Source organism: Eulemur rufifrons, chromosome 9, assembly GCF_041146395.1.
Source record: "Eulemur rufifrons isolate Redbay chromosome 9, OSU_ERuf_1, whole genome shotgun sequence".
NCBI lineage: Eukaryota > Metazoa > Chordata > Mammalia > Primates > Lemuridae > Eulemur > Eulemur rufifrons.
In genome coordinates this window covers 17,052,846-17,077,801 of record NC_090991.1, presented here as the reverse complement: position 1 = coordinate 17,077,801, position 24,956 = coordinate 17,052,846, and the positions used below count along the sequence as shown (strand labels likewise).

General features: G+C 40.3%; 1 protein-coding gene and 1 non-coding gene across 2 annotated transcripts in view; both read right to left on the bottom strand.

Moving 5' to 3' along the window:
- LOC138391993 (protein phosphatase Slingshot homolog 2) overlaps nt 1-24,956 on the bottom strand; it is a 37,210-nt gene that overhangs the window by 4,224 nt on the left and 8,030 nt on the right. The window contains exons 4-7 of the mRNA XM_069482199.1: nt 18,711-18,757; nt 13,440-13,586; nt 9,679-9,879; nt 61-898 (exon numbers count right to left, since the gene is read on the bottom strand). Coding sequence (XP_069338300.1) covers nt 61-898; nt 9,679-9,879; nt 13,440-13,586; nt 18,711-18,757 — 1,233 coding nt within the window. The remainder of the gene's footprint in view (nt 1-60; nt 899-9,678; nt 9,880-13,439; nt 13,587-18,710; nt 18,758-24,956) is intronic.
- LOC138392646 (U2 spliceosomal RNA) lies at nt 14,961-15,153 on the bottom strand. Its single transcript, XR_011234939.1, has one exon. It is a non-coding gene; the product is annotated as a U2 spliceosomal RNA (small nuclear RNA).

The following is a 24,956-nucleotide window of genomic DNA, read 5'->3' as shown; positions in this document are numbered from 1 at the left end:
CAAATATTTTGTCTTTGAAGAGAAGTTCATTAGATGGAGAACTATAAAGATAGTTTTTACCTTTGACTGTTCCTCATCCATTGAAGATTCTTCAGATGCATGGGGAGTATTACTCAAAGAGCTGCTCCTCTGGTCATCAGCTGTCACTTTGGAAGGGGCTCCTTCTACCACTGAGAATCGACAGCTCTCACTCTTTCCTCCACCCAGTTCCTCCATCCTTGAGTGGGAAAAAGATCGGGACCGGGGGGTTTCTTGGGAGAGCTCTACAAACTTCTCTAGGGCGCTGAAAAAGTCAATGCGATCTGTACTGAAATCTGAGATTTCAGCCTGGCAACGGGGTTGGGGGCTTGGTGACTCAGGATCAGGGGACATGGGGAGGTCTTTCAGTTGAGACGTCAATTCTTCCATAGGCAGTAAGTGGACATTCATGTCTGCTTTCAGTGCGTCTGTCTCCAGATCTTCCACTGTTAAGTCTGGGAACTTGTTGGCCATTTCTGGGGCATGTCCAGGTTGGATTAAGGCTTTGGATGTGTGGCAGTTGTCAAGAGGGAATTTTGATTCATTCAGACAACACCCTGACGAGCATCCATTGATGTCATTTAAGTTTAATTCATCCTCAATCTGTCCAGCATGAAATTCCCTAGAAGTAAACTCCAAGCAGATCATTCTTTCTTTGGTACACAAGCCTTTCTGATTTGCGTCTTGTGGGACCACATGCTCCACGAAGACAGGAGGTATGGGTGGGTGACTCTCCGTGGTCTTCACCTCAGCAATCTGGTCTGCTGAGGTAGTGATCTCCTTCTTGTTGAGCTCTAGCCCAGGTTTGCTGATGGGTTCATGGTGGTCTGAGAGGTCGCTATCTGAATGAGACCTCCACAGTTTGTTATGCCGCTGTTTGCTGTGGAGGACACACACAGGAAACGCCTTAACCTGGTTTGTTGAAAACAATCAACACCCTCCCAGGAAACTGCTCCCATATAAACTTTAATCTTAACTGGCAAAATGCTTTGTTACTGCTCAATGGAACTTGGGAATAAACATTTGAAAAGACACTCAACTCAATTTAATAGCAAAAAACAAAGCAAAACAACAAGAACAAACCAGTATGAGATCTGATTTTTTTTTTTTAATCTATCAGTCAGACAGACAGGAACTAAAATTATTGGTAACAGCCAGTGTTGATGATGGTATGGCCAAACAAGCTGGTAGGAAGTGTGAATTATAGAATTTATTTATCTATTATTTATTTATTTTGTTTAAGAGGCAGAGTCTTGCTATGCTGCCCAGGCTGCAGTGCAGTGGCTATTCACAGGCACAATCACAGTGCAGTAGCAACCTCAAAATCCAGGGTTCAAGTGATCCTCTAGCTTCAGCCTCCTGAGTTGCTGGGACGAATTGTAGAATTTAAAAAATTGAAATCTGTCACTAGCTCTCCAAATTTAACCCTTTAACCAGCAATTCTTCCTTAATGAATTTTTCTTGGAGAAATACAAGTGCACAAAGATATATATAGATATAGATAATTTAGCATAACACTGTGATAATAAAAAATGAGACACCAACAAAACACAAAAAGGATTTATGTAAATTATAGTCCATACAACCATATATTATGAGGCTGTTAAAAACTGTCAAGTATATTAATGGAATGATGTCCAAAGTATACAATTAAGTGAAAAAGCACACTGAACATGTTTGTAACGGACACTTTCCATGTTAGAAAAATGTAGGAAAAAAGCCGGAGGAACATCGCCAAACTGGTAACATTAATTCTTTCAAAAAAGGTAGAAATACTTCTAGGGAAGGCTTTTACATTCCATATTCTGTATTTCTATAATTTTTGAATTAAAAAATGAGCATATTTAACAATTATAACCAGAAAAAAAAAATCTAAAATCAAAACATACAAGTAGCCAGGCATGGTGGCTCATGCCTGTAATCCCAGCACTTTGGAAGGTCGAGGCAGGAAGATTACTTAAGCCCAGGAGTTTGAGACCAGCCTGAACAACATAGTGAGATCCTGTCTCTTAAAAAAAAAAAAAAAATTTGCCAGGCATGGTAATGGGCACATGTAGTCCCAGATACTTGGGAGCTGAGGCAGAAGGACTGCTTGAGGCCAGGAATTCAAGGTGACAGTGAAATATGACTGGGCCACTGCACTCCAGCCTGGGTGACAGAGCGAGACCTTGGCTTTAGAAAAAAACAAAACAAATAAAAAAACACACACACAAAAAATACGAGTAATACAAAGGGAAATAGTTGATTGGGCCTATTATTGGAGCCTATTACACCAAATCCTCATAATTGGCATGAAGAGCTCATATGGGATTAATGAGTGACATGGGGGTGTGAGGAGAATGGTGATCATTCTTGAATTGGAAAGCAAAGATGGGGATAGTAAATCTAGAGAGAAAGCTCAGTAACAGGACAAATAGGCTGAGCATAAAAGACAGGACCTCTTCAGAAGGATCTCTGGATAAAAACCATCAAGCTAAGGAGACTCCTGGAAAAGCAGGTAGACCAAGGAAGACTACAGACAGACAGACAGACACACACACACACACACACACACACACATCCCTATCCTTTGGTTTATTTCATGGAGAGAAGGTCTGGGGTAGGGATGAGATCTCATTTCAAGCCACACACTCTAACAAGGAAGCACATTGCCAAAGCCTCAGCCAAAAGAAATGTGGCCCTGTGGTTGGTCAGGATCACCTGCCCAGAGAACAGGTCACTAAGTGTGGTGCTTGGGGTGCAGTCTCCATGACTTACCAGCTGAGGAAGAGTTACCTAACTGCAGAGTGGAATGGGAAACTCTGCCCAAAACAACTTGCCCCGGGCTCAGGGCCACGCCTGGGCTCTGCTGAGTCATGCGCCTGTACTAATGTGACCCCCTGTTTGTTCTCAACTCTGCACCTGCTCTTAGCTCCCCTTGCCTGTCTGTTGCTTGGGTGGGGCTCTGACTCAAGCCTGCAAAGGGTTCCTTTCTGGGTAGGAAGCAGGTCAATCTGTTTATGAAGACAAACTGTAATCAATTAGCTGGGTGTAAGATGGGGTTTTCATCCTTTCCAAGCTGCATGAACTACAGCCACCCCTAGGAGGAGACAACATATCACACATCTCAAACGAGTGAGTGGCTGTGGGGAGGGGCAAGCTGACTGCTTGGATAGGTGGGGCCTAAATTGTACACTATGACCAACTGAGTACAATGTGATTCTTTTAAAGTTTCTTCTCTTATATCCAGGTACCCCTGTTTCCTGACCTAAATATGACTGTATTCTCTAATTTCTATTCCTTACCTATCATGAGGATGTTCAAACCTGCACCAACTGCGCTTACCCACCATGGTAGGACAATTGTCTGGGATGCAAATTACTGGGAAGACGCCTCAAGGGTAGCCGTTCTCATTCTTCTAATAACAGAACAACTTATCGGTCAACAGGTAAATGAGAAGTTTTCATGATCCCAAGAATCCTCCAAAATATGTTTTTTAATTTCACTATTTAATTTTTTTAGAGACAGGTCTCATCATTTTGCCCAGGTTAGCCTTGAATTCCTGGGCTCAAGCAATCCTCCTGCCTCAGCCTTCTGAGTAGCTGGGACTACAGGCGTGCACTGCTGCACCCGGCTTAAAATGTTTTTTTTAAACTTCCTGTGAATCACTAATCAGTCAGGAGGGAATGAGACTGAAATTATGCTAATAGGCACAAACAGTGTATGTTTCAGAGGAAGTGGCTGACATCACAGCTGTGCTGCCCAGCAGGGATTTCCTTTTCTTCCTGGGGGAGATAATCATCAGAAAATATTGAGTCGGGGCTCTGGAACTAAACTGATACCTACCTGTAAAGGAAAAAGAAAAATCCAAATCTAAAGATAGGTCTGATGCTATTGCCCTTTTTATTTTTGCAACAGAACTGCGTGGAGAATGGTAAGCAGTTCTCTGATACAGCCGAGATATTCATCACCATTACCTTTGAATGTGCCCCTTCCTGATCCCCTCCCCTCCTGCTCCTCCATCTTGAATTTTGTGGTTATCATTCCCTCTCTTTTCTTTATAGTGTCACCACATGTTTTGCTCTTAATAATATACTGCTTAGCTTTGCATGTTTTGAACTTTATATACATGAAATCATACCAAATGTATTCTACAACTGATTTTTTGCCTAACATGTTTCTATAATTAATCACTATATGTAATGGAATTCATAGTGTAATGAATATGCCACATTTATCCATTCTGTTGATTAACAGTTGTGGCTATTACAGACAACACTGACATGGACGTTTTTGTGCCTGGCACACACCTAAGTTTCTCAAGGGTGTTATATATAGGAGTGGAAATGGTGGGTCATTGGGTATGTCTGCATCATCAGTTTTATTTGGTAACACTAAACTGTTTTCCAGTGAAGCTTTGTCCTGAGCCAGTTTGTTCTAATGCTCCATCACTGGTAGGGACAGATGTAAGACATTAGATCATATCTATTATTTTAAACTGTTAACTTTTAAATCCAGCTAACTCTCCCCACCTATTCTAGGCAGGCAGCAAGTAAACAAGTTGCCAAAAAAGAACTTCAGAGTTGGTCCACAGCCTGGATGATGTAACCAAGTCTCAGATCTCTCTCACCCCCTTGAGTGGCCTCTGACTTGAATTTGGATTCATATAAACACACAGACATACATGCAATAACTGGGCATTCTGGACAAGAATTTGGCCTTTTACTTAGTAAATGATCAGGAAGGAAATTACTCACTTACTTATTTATTTATTTTTAAGATAGGGTCTTTCTCTGTCACCCAGGCTGGAGAGCAGTGGTGCAATCATAGCTCACTGCAGCCTTGAACTCCTAAGCTCAAGCAATCCTCCTAGCTCAGCCTCCTGAGTAGCTGGGACTATAGGCACATGCCCCCCTAACTTGCTAAGAAGGAAATGTAAATGACAGCATACATAATGCTTGTCTCCACTCTCTTTCTTATTGTTATATGTTTGGTAAAGTATCAACTCTGTTTGAGAAAGTTACACAGACAGAAATACTGCTAAAAATGGAGTATTTGTGCCTGTAGTCCTAGCTACTTGGGAGGCTGAGGTAAGAAGATTGCTTGAGCCCTCAAGTTTGAAGCTGTAGTGTGCTATGATCATGACTGTGAATAGAAACTGCATTCCAGCCTGAGCAACATAGCAAGATCCCATCTCTCAAAAAAGAAAAAGAGTACCAGTAAAATCAGACTGTTTATGTTACTTTTTAGCATATTAGGCAGCCAATAGAAAGAAAAAAAGCATTAATTATTTTCTCTGTGCTATGCACAGTCTAGATACTTTAAGATTATGTAACTGAAAATCTATTAAGAAAATCTTTTTAGGCCAGGCATGGTAGCTCACGCCTGTAATCTTAGCACTCTGGGATGCCACGGTGGGAGGATCGCTTGAGGTCAAGAGTTTGAGACCAGCCTGAGCAAGAGTAAGACCCCTGTCTCTATCAAAAAATAGAAAAAATACGCCGGGTGTGGTGGCATGTGCCTGTAGTCCCAGCTACTTGGGAGGCTGAGGTGGGAGTATCACTTCAGCCCAGAAGTTTGAGGTTGCAGTGAGCTATGATGATGCCACAGCACTCTACCCAGGGAAACAGAGAGAAACCCTGTCTCAACAACAACAACAAAAAAGTTTAAATCTCAATTGCACTTGGCTTTCACCTAAGGAGGGATCCATGTCCTTGTCCTTTCATTCTCAGGTTCCCTGCTGTTGGCTGACCACTGTGCACCAGCAAAGCTAGAGTAAAAGACAAGCCTCCCTTCTCTGGCTGTTGTGACAGAGGCGTTCAAAGAATCAAAACTGACATTTCTGAGGACATGGTGGCACAAACTCTCCCTGGCCACCACCCAGTTTTTCTTTCTTGCCCCCATACACTGAAACCTAATACCACAGACACATGGTCCAGCTTGCAAATGGTCTGCCTGAAATCTGAACCTGTGTAATGGAACATAAATCTGCCAGATACCTGCATGATCAGAGTGCAGAATAACAAACAGGGCCACTGGCAGTTTAATAGAGTTTCAAAGCAAGCACACGTGAGCTCACATAAACATCCCCCCGACCCCCCGCCCCGTTTTGCTCCCGTCCTCCAACTATAAAAACAAAAGAAATAAAATCAGATATGAATAGCATCAGTAGCTTTTTACCCTTCTTTTTAGGTCTAAAGGCGAATATTAAATATTAGCCTTCTCCAGGCTCTTAATGATACACTGAAAGATGCAAAAAGTCTTTTGTATTTCAGAGGGGCTGTCACTGCTTGGCCCATACCCTCATATTCTGATTAAGACTGTAACTAATTGATAAATCACTACATGAACCTGGTGTCACTTTGGTAAACTTCTCTTCTACTAAGAGACCAAAGCACTAAGCTAATGCCCTTAAAGAGAGAGCTGCCAACTCAAGTTAAGCACCCACTGTCACCCTGGATAACCACAGAGCTAGAGGATGCTAGGATCAGGACTCTACCTCTTTTGAGAAAACTACCACATGCCTCCTGGAAGAAGACATGAAATATAAGGTCCAAACATTTGGACAGGAAGTAGAATTTCTCTACAAACAAAACTAGTGGGATTTTTCTAAGAATTTTCCTCTCCTGCCTACCTAAACAACAAGGCTTCATAGAGCTTCAGATAGTCATAGGAGTCTGTGATTCTCTTTCTTTGCTCTTCTAAGCAGGCAGATCCTGGAGCTGCATTTTGGGGCTGGGCAAGAGTCTGCTGGACCCAATTCACTTGGCAGTTAGCCTACAAGTACCGAGGTTTCTGAACAACACATCATAGATTGCAGACCCTAATGGCTGTATACCCAACCAACCATTTTTCTTATTGTCAAGCGCCTGATTTGGTTTGGGTGTTCACTATCCCATGGGTTCAGGAAATGTGGCACTTCCTAGCTCCAGAGGATAAATATGAATATGTTTTAGCCAGTCCTGGAAATTCTATTTTCTTGGCCAGTGATTGGTTTTAACCATATGACCCAGTCCTGGCAAATGGGTCCTGAGGGAGTCTATGGGGAGCTTCAGAGAAAGGTCATCCTCTTGAACTTAAATGCCCCTTTTTTTCAGCCAGACACTGTGCAGTTTACATGTAGATGCCCAGAAATGTGGCAGACATCTGGCAATCATAAGACAAACTCAAGGGCCAAGCCATTAACTAAGGAAGGCAGAACAGAAAGATGGATAGCACAAGAGTCCTTGATTACATCACCACTGAGCCATTATAGAGACTACTTCTGTGTTGCTTGTTACAGGAAATGATAAATGGTCTAACTTTTTAAACTACTTATAGCTGGGTACTGGGCCAGATACCTTCTATTTGCCTCTTCAGGTCTACTCTTCAGCTTTTCCACCCTGTTCTCCTCCACAGATGCTGATCTTTGGATTACAACAAAAGGTTCCCATATTTTCTGACTTTCACAGGATTTGGCTAATGGGGAGGCCTCCTGGAAAGAGACTGAAGGGAGGAGAGGGAGGGCAGGATAATTACTTCCCTAGCTCCTTCCTTGCAGGGCCACCTCAGGCTAGCTGTGTCCCTTTGACAGAAGGTTATTGCTTGTCTCTGAAAGGCCTTTCTCTAACAGGAGTCCCCTTCCAGGTTCTAGGAACTGCTTAAGAGCTATTACCAAACAGCCCTGAAGACACAAGTCTCTTGATTCACCTACAGTGCCACACTTTTGTAAATAGTTCTTTTATAAAACTCTCCTCAGATAATCTTAATCTGAGTGTGCTGTCTCTTGTTGAGATCCCGAATGATGGAGGTATTCTATTACTTGCTGCCAAAGCAGCCTAAGTGATATCCCTGGCACTAGATTCTAGTACTTAAAATCCAGGAAACATCCCAATAAAAGAAATTCCAGGAACACATGCCATTGCAGTTTCTAATGGAGTTAGTGTGTGAATGGTGGGAGGCATCAATTGATGTTAAGAAGGAGGAAATCAATGGCACATACATGTGTTTTCTGGGTAGGCTTTGAGTGATAAGATGATGAGAATCATATTTGAACAACCCTCAACAACACATAACGAACATTTATATTCATCATTATTCACAATAACCCTGTCAGGTAGATCTCTTGATTTTCATTTTATAGATGGGGTCAGGTGAGGATGAGAAAAAGTAACTTCTCAAGGTTGCAGCAAGGGGGTGAACCAGGAATGGAAACCAGATCTACTGACTCAAATTCTGTGGTTTTCTTCTCCCCAGGGCTTGCCCCTCCCTCTATGAATCAAGCCCAGGAAGTTGGGATGGAACACAAAAAGAAAGAGAAAAAGAAGGGGAAGGGTCATTTTTGGGTTTATGCTACCCTTTCTTATCCTCATCTAAGATTTTTCTGAAATTCCTTTAACATCTAAGAAAAACCACATACACTAAAAAAACCCAATCCAACAGCTTGGGGTTCCAGAATAAATACTGAAATTGGCAGGACACATAGTATCCTTCCTCTCGATGGGTCACGTGAGGACATTGCCTAACATCCGTCGTGTGTGTCTGGGAATATGTAATATATGTATCAACAAACCTTTAGATTCCTCTTTCTTGTGCCAAAAGAACCGTTATGTCCTACCTTCTGATCTAATCTAAAAATGTCATCAAAATCTGGCCCCAAAGACCTATAAATTCTTTTAAACAGGGGAGGCTTGAGTATTCTTCCAGTTTCCTAAGAGAACAGCTCAGATGAAATCATGCCAAATGCTGAGTAAATGGGAGGGGTTTTTTAGTGGAAACCATAATGCTATGCTGTGGCCACATTTTCACAATACTTCGGGGGTGGGAGGGTGGTCCTTCTGCCTGGATAGGCTAGAAGGCTATTTAACATTTTGTTCAGGGGAAACACAGTCCAGATTCAAGAGTCAAGACAAAGTCATGAGACTCACTGGAGTCAAACCCTGGCACGAGCCCCAACTGCTTCTAGACAGCTGTGCTTTCACCCTAACAAAACCACGTAGAACATGCCTAGGTGGAAAAAACAAAGCAAAATGTAGCAGTACATCGAATTTCAGCATGTGGCATCTCAGGAAACTAATCTTTAAATCATTTAATATCTGATGCTTGCTCCCAAGTGCAGATGAAAGGTGGCTTTCACCTCCAAGGAGTAATAATGTAGTAAAATTAATTGCTGATTTTATAACCAAATACCAAATTGCAAACAGCTGTTTTTTATCCATACAGGAAGGTATTCAAGACCTAGTACTGGTTGGAAAGGTAGGCTGCACAACAGTTTTTATGGAAAAAATACCCATCGAGCTGGGTGCGGTGGCTCATGCCTATAATCCTAGCACTTTGGGAGGCTGAGGCAGGAGGATTGCTTGAGGCCAGGAGTTTGAGACCAGCCTGGACAACATAATGAGACCCTGTCTATTAAAAAATTAGCCTGGTATAGTGGCATGAACCTGTGGTCTCAGCTACTTAGGATACTGACGTGGGAGGATCACTTGAGCCCAGGAGTTCGAGGTTGCAGTGAGCTATGATCATGCCACTGCATTCCAGCCTGGGTGACAGAGCCAGACTCTGCCTCTGGGGGGAAAAAAAAAAAAAAAAAAAAAAAGTATCACATCCAAATCAGGCTGAGAACTAGCTGCAGAGGACATTTCACCTTGCCTTAGGGAACTTAAAGGAGGGAGAATCTGAGAAAGTCACTTAAGGACTCACCTTGCCAGCAAGATCCCTTGGTATTCTTCCAGTTGTCTCATGAAGCTGGGGTTGGGCTTGGTCACTGTTCGCCTTTCCTTCACGTAGTCATAGGCTCGGTCCAGATTCCAGCCATATTCCTTCATTGCATAGGCAATCACGGTGGAGGCTGAGCGACTCACTCCCATCTTGCAGTGCACAAGGCATTTAGAACCATGTTTCCTAGTTTGACATAAAGAATAAAGGAAAACACAATAGTGAGTATATTTTAAAAACTTGGTTCTGGATTTTTCCAAGTCTCCTGTCCTACTCTTCCATTTTCTTGCTATGCACTACCTCCTCACCCTGGTTCACTCGTATACATACATCTACAATCAAATGTGTGGGTAGGGTAGGCAGCTCTAGGGAACTCTTAAACAATATTCAATGTTAATATTATGCCCCTTTAATTCATTCAGCAAACATTTACTGAATGCAAAGATGTGAAGATAAGTAATATATAGCTTTACTTTAAAAGGATAGGATTCCATGGGAGAAACAGGTAATTAAAATTCAATATGGTTGGTCACTGAGTGTAGAGGGAGCAGTCTGAATTTAGACTGGAGCCCATTTTGTGTGTGCTGAAGGCCAGTTTCCTCATAGCCCCAGGGGCACGTTTCATGGCCGGTACTCTCATGAGTTACAGGTGTGGCAATGATTTATCTAATTTATTCAAATGTTATGAGTTTTTTCCAGTTTAAGTTCCTGTAAGGGTTTTGTCCCTGGAGGAAAGCACAAACCAATGAAATTAACTCTCCTCTCCACTCAGATGTAGCCCTGGATATTACTTTTTACACCACCACAACCCGTGTCCTGTGTAAGGACTGGCCACACAACCTGGGGAGTTGGATGGGACAATGGGATGCACCACAGTGAAGGAGAACTACCTGTTTTTTTTTTTTTTTTTTTAATAGAGTGGAAGAAAGGGAAAACAAAGCTACCATAAAGCTACACTAACAAACAAAACCTCTCGGTCTTAACATACCAGAGCTTATTACCTTGGATATGAACATTATTCAGTTATGCTAACTCTGCTAATAGCACAGTGTCTGGCACATAGTAAGCCTTCAAATATTTGCTAAACGTATCAGCAAACTTATAGATCTGCTGATTGCATCTGCCAGCTGCTTAAGTAGGAACAATATTTTAAAATCTTGAAGAAAAGAACTGTTACTCTTCTCACTAGTGTACATGAGCTGTGGAACCATTCCCAAGTGGCAATTCTAATAAATCAAAAAATGTACATGTCAACATAACAGGAGAAATCTATTCATTTATTCACTCACTGTATGATGGTAGACAAGCTTCCTTCCAGAAACTTATAATTTTGCTTCTGGAGACAGAAACACATGAAGGAGTTAAGTATCAATGCAAGGAGGTATGAGGTTAAGTGCCAAAATGAGTGAGGCAGATAAGCTATAGGAATACAGAGTATGGTCTGCAATAATTGAAAACGTCTCAAAGGAAAGGTAAGATTAACCTCCTACTTGTCAGTTAGGTACAAAATTTGTGTGTCCAAAGGTTGGGTGTGTGTCTCTGTGCTTATATTATCCCAAATGACTAGGAAGTATCTGTTTTACTTATGGTACCACAGAGTTTTCATTTAGACTAATGTTAGGAAGCCAATGCACAGTGACTCAGATGAATGTTTAGACATGTGCTCTGTATTTTCCCATCAAAGTCTGACAACTTTATTGCATAAAATTTCAAGTCTATGCCTGTAGGCATGGAAGGTGCTCAAACTTGGACAACCGTAAATAAAACACAATTATGAAATCCACTCCCATGAAAACATATCTATTTTCAACTGGGATTTTTTGGTGGATGGCTTCTAACTCACGTAATGAAGGATTTGAAGTCAGGTCTCACCTAACTCAATTCCACCCTTCAGGTTCAGTGGCAACCCCCATCCCCCATGCTGGATTGTCCAGATTAAGCCTGGCATGGGATTAAGAACTGGAGTCCTGATTAGGGTGAAACACAGGAACATTTAAGGAGGCACTCACTCCCAGATGCTGACCTATGCTTGCAGGAGCCTGAGATTGAATGCCTCCAGTTCTGCCCTGGGTGCCCCATGTGTCTCTCCCTGATCCCAGCTGGAATTAGCCTTTCTTTTCATTGGGACCAGGGCCTCATCTTGAACCCTAGTCTCTCTGGCTGAGATCCTGACAACTTGCCTAGTCTTTTCTAGTTCCCCTTCCTTATGGAACTAGACTGTTCCTGTATACTTGATGGACTCTGAAATGAGACACCATCTTGGTTCATGTCCTATGTTCACCACTTACTTAATCTCTCTGAATCTCATCTCCACAGTCTGTTCTCTTCTGTACAGAAGGATGACAGTATCTGTCTCTCTGGGTTTTAGAAAATATAACATGAGGGCCGGGCGTGGTGGCTCAAGCCTGTAATCCTAGCACTCTGGGAGGCCGAGGTGGGTGGATAGCTCGAGGTCAGGAGTTTGAGAAAATATAACATGAGAGGATACATATAAAGTACCTGGCACATAGTAAGCATGCCATGAATAGTATTATTACTGAGAATAATTTATTAATAGGCTTCAAGAATATAAAACACTCTTAGACACTACTTAGAGACTAAAGAAATAGGCTCAAAGATAGAGAATGCGGATTCAGGGTAACTAAGAGGAAGAATTTCCTGACCATGCAGCTCTTTGAGAGGTGTGGAATCATTCTTGAAGGAGGACTTTAAAAACAGAAGCATTTCTCATCTGTCAGGGATGGTCTGAACATAGTCCTTCCCTAAGGGTCACAAGGCCAACAAGCTCATTTATGGTTCTTTCTAGTGAAGGAATAAATAGGATGGGCAAGAAAATTCCCAGGGACTTAAAAAATGCAGTGTTGACATATTAATAATAATACTAAATACTAAATTAATACCAAACAGTTTCATTAAAAGGGCTAATTTAAGGTAGACATCAACAGAAGGGACAGAGAAAAATTTCACCATTTAGAGTATCATAAAAATAAAGTAAGAGAACAGGAAAAGATTTCCAAAGTTTAATGTTTTTCTCCTGTCTTTGGAGGGGAGGACCTAGTATTCTATAATACCTATCTGTAATAATTTCTACTATATATCTTTAAAATCTCCCCATTGGCAATTTAAAAATTCCATTCAGAATTTCTTTGCTTTTCTTTCTTTTTTTGTGAGACAGAGTCTCACTCAGTTGCCTGGGCTAGAGTGCTGTGGCATCAGCCTAACTCACAGCAACCTCAAACTCCTGGGCTCAAGTGATCCTCTTGCCTCAGCTTCCCGAGTAGCTGGGACTACAGGCATGGACCATCATACCTGGCTAATTTTTCCTATTTTTAGTAGAGACAGGGTCTCACCTTTGCTCAGGCTGGTCTAGAAGTCCTGACCTGAAGGGATCCTCCTGCCTCGGCCTCCCAGAGTACTAGGATTACAGATGTGAGCTGTGACGCCCAGCCCAGAATTTCTTCCTTCTTTCAATTTCTATTTCTTTTGCTGCAACATAAGTCTATTTTCTTTAATTTTGTGTTCAGTGGAAACAGTCAATATGAGGTCAACTTCTAGGGCTTCATTTACTTAAAGGACAGTACTAAATCACTAGTCTTTTGTCTAGGAATAAAAAATCTCAGTCCCCCTCCTTCTTTACTTCCTTTTCCCTGAATACCATCAATAACTTATCTATACCCCTTAGGTACCAACCATGTGTGGGGCAAGAGGAACAGGGGTCAGAATATGTGTGTGGGACTATTACTTACTTTGCTTTAGAGATGAATTTGTAAGTGTCATTCCAGTAAGCCAGGAGATCTGTTGCCTCTTCATCATATACCCGGATGTTATGATACTCAAAGACTCCTGGGAAGAAGTTATCTATCTCTCGAGTGACATTCAAGATATATCGCACTCTGCAAGGAAACCAAGGGAGAATATGTGTTGTACTACTCAGGCTAAATCCAATCCCCAGCATTTTCTTATTTAAAACTAGTTTACTCCACAGGCTAAAATTAAATACAAAAATAAAGAAGAAAACTAGAAAACTAAGACGCTGTACTATTTAGTACAGAAATTATATAACAGGGTCCTGGGCATACCCGGGCACCATAGCAAAAAGCCATCTGCCAAGTTCAACATCTAAATTTCATTTTAAGATTATATATAGTTACATAATCTCATCTTTGATGGTCTCTTCAAAATATGCCTTGTATTTTACTCCAAAGAATCAACCTGAGGCCCATAATCTGACAATTTCTTTGTCACTAAAATTACAAGCAATATAATTTGCTCTTTGGAAGTCATTTGTATAAAATCAGACTACTGACATGTATACCAAGAAAACAGAAAAGGAAAGATTTCCTCCTATTTTTCTAAATGCCAGATTGTTAGTCTTTGCTCTATTACTCTCTCCAAACTACATGAAAGGCAAATGAGGCCAGGGCTGGGAGGGTCAGAGAAAAGTTGGACTTCAAACCCTCTGAACTCCATCTGGCTGCATTCCTGGCTGCTATGGCAGCAATGTGTTCTCCCATATTGAGATGCTTACAGAAAAGTGTTTCTCTATTACAAATTTCTTCTATTATCTCTCTCACTACATAATCTCAATAAATGCTTAAGTTATTTATTTATCTCTCTCTCTCTCTCTCTAAGACAGAGTCTTGCTCTGTTGTCCGGGCTACAGTGCCGTGGCATCAGCCTAGCTCACAGCAACCTCAAGCTCCTGGGCTCAAGCAATCCTCCTGCCTTAGCCTCCCGAGTAGCTGGGACTATAGGCGTGTACCACTACGCCTGGCTAATTTTTTCCATTTTTTATTTTTATTTTTTTTTTATTTTTATTTATTTATTTATTTTTTTTTTGAGACAGAGTCTCACTCTGTTGCCCGGGCTAGAGTGAGTGCCGTGGCGTCAGTCTAGCTCACAGCAACCTCAAACTCCTGGGCTTAAGCGATCCTACTGCCTCAGCCTCCCGAGTAGCTAGGACTACAGGCATGCGCCACCATGCCCGGCTAATTTTTTGTATATATATATATATATATTTTAGTTGTCCATATAATTTCTTTCTATTTTTAGTAGAGACGGGGTCTCACTCTTGTTCAGGCTGGTCTTGAACTCCTGACCTCGAGCGATCCACCCGCCTCGGCCTCCCAGAGTGCTAGGATTACAGGCGTGAGCCACCGCGCCTGGCCCATTTTTTATTTTTAGTTGTCAGGGTAATTTCTATCTATTTTTAGTAGAGATGGGGTCTCACTCTTGCTGAGGCTGGTCTTGAACTCCTGACCTCAAGTGATCCTCCTGCCTTAGCCTCCCAGAGTGCTAGGATTACAGGCATGAGCCACCATGCCTAGCCTAACGCTTAAATTTAATTTACCAAATGTTATCTTTTCTTTTCTTTTTTTTTATATTTTTTTGACGTATCAGATATTAAACTGATAAGAACAGATACTACACTTGATCTTAGCCAAAAGGCCGAGAAGCGATGCAAATGTTATCTTTTCTTAATGTTGTGGGACTCAGACATCAATACAATACACACTCATTCATTTCTGAGACGCTGCTTCCTTCTCAGAACCAAACGTGAGGTTCTATAAACCTTCTATCTTAAGTCAATGAAATGACAACAGAAAGACAGAGCCATAGCTAACCAATTCTGTGGTGAGGGTCAAGTGGTCATTTTTCTGGAACATGAACTGAATCTGTTTTAACTTAGCATCAAAGCCCATTATGATAAAAAATATATATTTTTAAATTTAAAAAGCAAACACATGGTAGAAATGTAAAGTGATACAACTGATGTGGAAACCAGTTCCCGAAAAGGTTAAACAAAGAGTTACCATATGACCCAGCCAGTCTTCTCCTAGGAACAAACCCAAGAGAAATAAAAACATAAGTCCACCTGAAAACTTGTACACAAATGGTCACAATATCATTCATCAAAAATAACCAAAAAGTGGCTCTTTGTCAGTTGATGGACATTAGTGATTTCCAGGGATTGGTGGTGGTGGGGGGGGGCGGGGAAGAAGGGAAATGGGGATGACTGCTAAAGGGTATTGGCTTTTTTGGGGGGTTGAAAAACTGTTCTAAATTGACTGTGGTGGTGGTTGCATAGCTCTGTGAATATACTAAAAACCACTAAATAGTACATTTTAAAGGGTGAATTATATGGTATGGGAATTATATTTCAATAAAACTGTTAGAAAAAAAGCAAGTATACTTTTCTTATTTTATTTAAAATAAAAAGGAACGACCTCCCATCTCTAATCCTGTATCTCAATAGAGGGTTATGGCACTCTCTCTCCAGAGGCAGGACAGGGCTTCCCCATCCTTTGTTACAGAGCTGTAAGCTGTCACTGCCAATTGGAATTGGAACTCCTTGAAACTTCTTTGTCATCTCAGCAGTAGGTGACTTTATATGGAGCAGCACTTTACTTGGATTAGGTTCTAAAGTCAGTAGATTGGGTGGAAATGGCTTCATTGTCGAAATTATACTTGAAAATCCCATAAATTATCCACAGGGGGCAAAGTATATGGTTTTGTGCACAGATCCCTGAACTGTAATTCTTCACATACTAAGGTTTAAGAACCACTGAATTTAAGAAAAAAGATCTAAGTGGATGTCTGGGAATCCAACCATACTGTTTTTTAAGACAACTAGATACAGTTACATTTTGTAATTTAGCTTTATAAGAAGTAAATGAGATAAAGGGGTCTCATCTCCAGCTGGGGTTATGTTCTAAAGTCAGAATATATGTATATATGATGTGATTCCAATGCATTTGGCAAGTACTGCTCTATCAAATCAGATTTCATGTTAAACACTGTATCTGGGTTTCCCAGAATGATAGAATTTTAAAATTTTGATGACTTAGGAGGCTGTCAAAAACTTTGTCTCACTCCTAAAGAAATTTTAAGCAGACTCTCATATATAAAGTGGATACAATGTTATTATTCTGGTTGAATCAAGGGTCCTCACCCTTCAGGGACACTTTCAAGGATCATAGTAAGTAAACAATTTATCTAGGCTTAAGCTTCCCAGGCCCAAGCAGGGCAAATGGCAGACACACACAGGATTACAATTTAGGTTTCTGAATTCCTAGCACAGTTCACTAATTGATTTCTTCTCCTTATTTGCCATTAGAGAAGTCACAGTCCTCACATACGTATAAATTTATCTATCATTCATTCACATTTACTGAATACTCTTTGGTATAAAGTTCTGAGCTAGACACATGTAAGCTATACATAAGACTAAGATTTAGTTTCTGCCTTCAAAAACTCTAAACTCAATTCTTACCAATTTAAAATTCCAAGTTCTACCTATTTTCAAATCTGAAATTAAGTAACCAGATTTTTCCCCCTGGAATTCTTTGTATAATCATTTGGCTTGAATCCTGTTCCAAGTTCATTTTAGCAACTATGAAATACCTTTCTTCTGGGGGAAAAAGTAGGGAGTATTTATCTACTAATGGTAAAGATAAACAGAAGGCTGACTTTTTTTTTTTTTTTTTTTTTGAGACAGAGTCTCACTCTGTTGCCCAGGCTAGAGTGAGTGCCGTGGCGTCAGCCTAGCTCACAGCAACCTCAAACTCCTGAGCTCAAGCGATCCTCCTGTCTCAGCCTCCCGAGTAGCTGGGACTACAGGCATGCACCACTATGCCCGGCTAATTTTTTCTATATATATTTTTAGCTGTCCATATAATTTCTTTCTATTTTTAGTAGAGATGGGGTCTCGCTCTTGCTCAGGCTGGTGTCGAACTCCTGAGCTCAAACGATCCGCCCACCTCGGCCTCCCAGAGTGCTAGGATTACAGGCGTGAGCCACCGCGCCCGGCCCCAGAAGGCTGACTTATGGCTGAGAAAACAGGCAGCCAGCAACCAGTCAGGTACCCATCACTATCTCTGAGTCTCAGCTGGTCTTATCTCCTCTGCCCACAATGAAGAGTTAAGTATGGCAAATTTCAGACATAATTTTCTCTTCTGTTACTGGGATGACCTGACCTCCTAAGGTGAAGTTCAATGAGAAATTCTGTAGGCATTAACTAAGGGAAAGATGGCAGCTTTTTGCTTGCTGAATGCTCATTATAGTCTCAATTGCTACAATCAAATTCAATAACCGTGCTGCTTAGGGATAATTTTCTTGATATAAGGTAGGACTTATTGTTCAATTTCAGAAGCTTGTCCATCTTACATTCATAACCTACTTAGTCTTCAAGCAGCTTACTATAAAAGGATATGGAGTCTTAATTATCTCCGGATCCTTAGCACCTAGCACTATGCTTGTCCCATAGAAGATGCTTAATAAATGTTGAATAAACTGCTCTCTGTGAACCCAACACATGCAGTTCTATGTATTCTTACATAAAAACAAGAACCAAAAACTACATTTGATTTTAAACAGCACCAAAGGTTTTCACATTTGTTTTTGAAAGCCCTTCCATTAAAACAGCTGATCTTTCTTGGCAGATAGGGGAAGAAACAGTAGAATGCTGTTTTTCTTTTTCTTTCTTTCTTTCCCACCGCCGCCCCCAACAGACAGGGTCTTACTCTGTCACCCAGGCTGGACTCACGGGCCCAAGTGATCCTCCTGCCTCTGCCTCTTCAGTAAGTTAGGACTGTGAGTGCAGGCCATCATGCCCAGGTAATTTTTTATTTATTTATTTATTTATTTATTTATTTTTTTAAAACAATAGTTTCATATTTTTTTCCCCACCCCCCCTTTCCCGAGTCAGCAATGCCCAGGTAATTTTTAAAAAACTTTTTGTAGAGACCGGGTTCTCGCTATATTGCCCAGGCCAGTCTCAAACTCTTGGCTTCGAGCAATCATCCCACCTCAGCTTCCCAAAATGCTGGGATTAAAGGTGTAAACCACTGCACTCAGCCCTGTTTCTATTTTTCTTAGATTACATCTGATTAGAATCAATTGGAAGCAACTCTTAAGATTAAAGTTACCTACTGATAACCTATTTGATGGGGAAAATGTAAAGATAAAACAGGGACTTCTGTCACATGGGGGTGTCAGCAATTGCTTTGTGTGCTTACCCTCGGTTCTGTAAGTCCTCCAAGTTGGAGGCATTCCATTCTGAGCCCTATGGAGCCAAAAAGACAAGGACAAGGTTAGGGAGTATTAGCAAATCAACTAAAAACAACACTTGAAAAGGCGTCTTATGAGGGAAGCAGAGCTTTTAAAAACAAGGCTAATAACATCTACTCAGTGACCCCAAGTGCCAGCCACTTTCTGTGTTATCACATTTAGTTTTCACAATTAATAAATAAAGTTATCTTCATCTTCATTTTTACAGATAAGTAAACCAACTCTTATAGAATTTAAATAATTCTTGCTCAGGATCAGAGTAGGAGAGGTGTCCGACCATTATCCAATGTAAATTAGACGTCTTTTGCTATTCTTGCTCATAGTAATCTGATATTTTCCTCAATAGCATGTATCACAATTCACATTTATATATTTATTTATGTACTTATTTTCTAATTATTTCCTCCACTATAATATAAGCTCCTCGAGGGCAGGAACCAAGTCTCTTGTTCCCTATGGAAACCCACGCACCTTGCCAAGTGCCTGGCACCTGGCAGGTGCTCAATAAACATCTGTTGAATGAACAAAGCAGATTATGCATTAAACCTAGATCTGATTCCAAAGCCCATACTCTTTCTAGCATATTAAGTTGCATCTAAAGAGTAGGAGGAGCAGGATGTATGTATGTGTAGGGGAAAGCATGAAATAGCAGCTTCTATCAAACAAATGAGGGAAGCATGATATATAAAATTTTAATAAAAGGCAAACTTTGGTGAGAGAGTTCTATAGATTATCTGGAATACACATCAATTGCCACATTTGCTTTCTCTTCCTCTTTCCCTTTTCTTTCAGTATATATCACACTTTTCTTCCCTTAACCACGTGAAAGCAATTTGAGCATCATGACACTTCGATATTTGAGCACATATCATCTAAGAACATTTTCTCACATAATACCATTATCACATCCAAGAAATATAACATTAATAACTTAATACACTATCCATACTTGAATTTCCACAAATGTCCCCAAAATGTCCTTTATAGTCACTCAATCAAGGATCTGCTTTGCATTTAGTTGTCATTTCTCTATCCTCTATCTCTTTTAATCTAGAACAGTCCATTTCTGCTTTCTGGGGGGGGAAGAGAGGGGTCTTTCATGATATTGACATTTTTGTAGACTCAAATCTGTTATCTTGGAGAACTCCTCAAGCACTGAACTTTGTCTCATTATTTTCCAATGATTAGATTCAAGTCAAACATTTTTTGGCAAGAATATCACAAGGATCATGTTGTATATATACTTCCTGGTGCATCAAATCAGGAGGCACACATCAGTTTGTCCCATTATTTGTCATGTTAAGTTTGCATTCTTTGTCAAGGTACCTTTGTGTCTCCCACATCCCTCTATTGTAAAGGCTTCTTTACAATTAATAATGTATGGGTATTTAGTAATCTCTGAAGCCATGTGTATATGCTGTTTTACAGTAAGTTTTACTCTATGGTTTTGGCATCAATTGCTGATCTTGTACAAATCAATTATCTTACTAGAGGTTATAAAATGATGATATTCTAATTTTATCATTCCTGCATGTTAGCTGACATTTTTCTATAAAAGAGAGCTTCACCTACCCAATCCTTCCTTTTTTTGAGTGTCACTATGGACTCTTGAATTCTTTTTGTGTTTAATATAATACATCACCATTATTTATTTAATTTGGACACTTGAATTGTCCTGAATTTAGCCAGTGGAAATCTCTTGAAGCTGGTCCATTCTGATATGACCCATTAGTCTTCCTTGCTTTCTGGTACAAAAAGTTTTTCCAGATTCACTTGTGAGTAGAATCAGCCATCTCCCTCAAAGAGTCCTGGTTTCTTTTAATGAAGAATATTTTGTAATCAAGATCTGGGGATTAATTAGGTATGCTCTTAACTACCATGTGTCACTGCTTCTAAAACTTTGCAGTGGACAGAACTAGGAAAATTTCTTAAAAAAAAAATGGAGTTTACATTGGTCCTCCAATTCAAAGTCAACACCACAGTGTTCTTCCTCACTCTTGCCCTTCCTCTACCCTAATCCATGGTCAGAATCTTGGTTCCTAACAATTCATTTGCTCTTACAACATAAATTCAACATTATTACACCAATGCAACAACCAACAACAAACCTATTAATTTTGTTCGTAGTTCCTTTTTTCCTTGTTATATCTCACTAAGGGGTATAATCAGAGTATCATGCTTCAAAGTTACTGGAATTAATTTCTATGAGGTAATCAATTTGATATACATTTGAGTTAATTTGCTCCTGTTAAATTTTATTTGTGGGGTTTTTTTGCTTTGTTTTGAAACAGGGTCTTGCTCTGTTGCCCAGGCTAGAGTGCAGTGGCATCACCATAGCTCATGGCAACATCAAACTCCCAGACTCGAGTGATCTTCCCATTTCAGCCTCCTGAGTAGCTGGAACTACAGGTACACACTGAGCCCAGTTTGTATTCAATTTTAGAGTGTGCTTTTCCCATTCATTTTGATTTAATTTTTTTTTTAGAGACAGGGTCTCATTATGTTGCCCAGGCTAGAGTATAGGGAGTAATCATAGCTCACCTGTAGTCTTCAAGTCCTGGGCTTCAATTGACCCTCCTGTCTTGGCCTCTCAAGTAGCTGGGGCTACAGGTGCACACCACCATGCCCATCTAATTTTTTAATTTTTTGTAGAGATGAGGTCTCACTATGTTGCCTAAGCTGGTCTCAAACTCCTGGCCTCAAGAGATCCTCCTGCTTTAGCCTACACCAAAGTGCTACGATTACAGGTGTGAGCCACTGTGTCTAGTCTATTTAAGTTTTTGAGTACGTAAAACTTGTACATGATTGAAAGTCAAAAGTTTATGAAAAAGTAAATTTGGAAGTCTCACTCCTACCCCTATCTCTTCAATTCCTATTAGTAACCATTTTCATTAATTTCTTATTTATTCTATTTATGTTCTAGTTTAAAAAAAATATAAGCAAACATATACTTACTACCAATTCTTACTCATATTACCAATTCTTACACAGAAGTAGTATACATTTTTTTTGTTGCTTTCTTCACTTTACAATATATCCTCAAAACCACTTCATATAACAGTTCATAGAGATCTTCCTTACCCTTTCTTATTTCTGCATAATAGTACTTCATCGGGTAGTGATATAATAGTTTATTCTCCTATGAATGATGTTTCATATTTGTGGAAACCTGATTGCTGAGTCAAAGGCTAAATGCAGGTTTGTTAGACATTGCTAAATTTCCCTCCATAGAGTCTGAAACAATTCCATGTTGTGCCACTATCCTCACAATCTTGCTCGAACAAAATGTACAGTTAAACTTTTGAATTTTTGCTGATCTGATAGGTATGAAATGCTATCCCCGTGTAGTTTCAATTTGCATTTTTCTTATGAGTAGAAGTGTGCAACTTTTTTCAATGTTTAAGGTCCATTTTCCATCTTTGAGTTATCTGTTCATATCTTCTGAAAAGGTAAACATTAAAAAAAAAGAGTTTCCCTCTTTGAGAATTAGAGGCATTAAATGGAAGTTAGCATTAGAAGACCTGGGTTCAAATTCTGACTCCTTCTCCTACTGTGGGGCATAGGGCAAACTGCTTAACCTCTCTGTCTTTACTTTCCTTATCTATAAAATGGACCACCCATCCCACTCCAGTCTTACATATTTAATGAGTACCTTCCCCTCAAATTATACATATAAAGTTTTTCCCATATTAAAAGGAAAAACTTTGTTCTTTCATGAACTTCTGGGGAAAGAAAAAGAAAAGAATAAAAAGAAATGATAAAACTACCTCTCCACTGTGAATCCTCCTATAGACTCTGTCCTTTCTCTCCTCCCTTCATAAGAAAGTCTAATACTCATTTTCTCTATTTCCTCATTCCCATGTGTCTCAACCCACAGCACTCTGGCCTCTGTCCTCATGATCACTCTTGCTAATGTTACTAATGACCTGTCCTAAACTAATTGTCTAATCAGGGTCACCTTTGTATCCTTATTCCATTGGCCTTCTCTGAGTATCTCTATCTGACATGGCATATTAGTCTCTCCTTCTGGAATTAGACCTGACCATACAAAATGCCTCGTCTCATGCCTGGCACAATAAAGACGATCAACAAATGTTTGTTGAATGAATGAATGATCAAATGAGACAAGTAAATGAAGCATGCTATGTATGCACTATAATCATATTACAAGCCCTGTGTAACCTGGCTGTTGAACTGGGAGATCTCAGGACACTACGCTGAAGTTGTATTTAGGAAAAGGTGAATAAGGGATGGACCTTTTCTAGAGACCAGGGTTTGGCTGACTTGTTTTACAAAAAATATGGGAGGTTCTGAAGGCTCTGTGCCCAACCTTAAAAAACTAGCCCCCCCACACTAAAGAAACAGGCAAGAACTTCAAGGAGACAGACATCAAATATGGATTGAGTGGTTTAACTGGAGCCAGGGAAATGTGACCACCTCACTTCTTAATTTAGAAATCTAAATCCTCTGTGGAACTCTGTCCAGTTAGATGGAAATAACCTTGATGTGATGGGAAAAGTCCATAGTTTTCATCCACCTGTCCAGAGAGAATTCAATCTGAAGTGACACCTATCCAGAGGCAAAATAAATTAAAGGCATTGGTTACTGACTCAATGAAGCCCACCCACATAAAGTGACTTGGGCTGCGGTTAGGGCTGCTTCAGGTTCAACCTGAAAGAACTGGAGTCACCTAGGTATACTTTTCTGTCCTCAATATAAATGCTATGCATTATTTGCCCCCCTGGGGCCCTCCACAGACCCAATCTTTTTCCCCCACCCCGTGCTTTTCAGGCTTACAATGACATAATTCTATGGAGGTTTCCATCATGTTCTATGTAATTATGCAAAGCATATTCTAATCTTACTGAAGTGTAAAAAGAAATCTTTGGACTGTAATGTATTTTAAAGCAAGTTCATTTCCATCTTTCACTCTGGTTCCCCCGCACTGTAAACTGGCTCTAAGACCCAAGTAACTGATTTCTTTTCAAATGTTACCCTCCAGAAATAGCCTTCCTGGGGGTCTAACTGTCCAAGCAAAACAGAAGAGGAGAGCACATTGTAGCAAGTAAGGATTATACTAGGGGTTCTGCTAAGATAAATACAACTGGACATAATCTCCATGAACTGGCATCCCTGTCTACATTTTATCATACAGTATCTACAGTCTCAATACTGTAAGTCATATGTCTGTAGTAACCAGGCATAAACTCTCTATTAACTTTTCCTTTTTTTTTTTTTTTTTTTTGAGACAGGATCTCGCTCTGTTGCCTGGGCTGGAGTGCAGTGGTGTGATCATAACTCATTGTAACTTCCAACTTCTAGGCTCAAGCGATCCTCTTGCCTCAGCTTCCTGAGTGGCTAGGACTATAGGCATGGACATGCACCCAGCTAATTGTTTTTTGGTAGAGACAGGGTCTCAATATGTTGCCCTGGGCTCAAGCAATCCTCCTGCCTTGGCCTCCTAAAGTGTTGGGATTACAGGTGTGAGCCACGATGCCTGGCCTTAACTTTTCCTTCTAAGAGAAGTTTATGCCATACACCTCCAGTTCAGGGACAAAAACCATGAATATGATTAAAATAATCCATTTGATTACTGTCTCATCTATTTATACACCCTCTATTTCTCTGCTCCTGCAGTAAAAGTAACTAATTTGATGCTTAATTTTTTATTCTAAAAAGATCTGTAATGTCAAATCTTGAAAAAGATAATCAGCAGTAAAAATTCTAACTGCTTTTTTTATTCATGAGCAAAATTACTGGTTGTGTGTCCAATATTCTTGTTTCTCTTGTTTAACTAAGAAAGTGCCTGCTTTTCTGCAAACGGTCTCTGTTCACATCTAGTTTTTTCTCAGCCAAATTGAACAGCCTCCAGGAGAACGGTTGATATTGAAATTTTGTTGGGCAAAGGCTTCTAGCTCAGAGAAGTGGTACACTCATAAGGGTGTGGAAGAACCTCTTTTTTTAGAAACACCCTGGCTTCCCACCAATCAATTCCCTCTTCTCACTGTAGATTTTCTTTAAACTATGCTCTACACTTTCCCTCTCCATACCAGCTGGATACCTTTTCAAATAAACAGATCTTCCTGTGCAGTACACTGCAGGGCTGAGCATTCTTCCAAAGGGAGGGAGAAATCCTGCTGCTTCTCTTCACACAATCTGGTTGAACTCTAGGCATGGCAGCTATGCACAAGAGA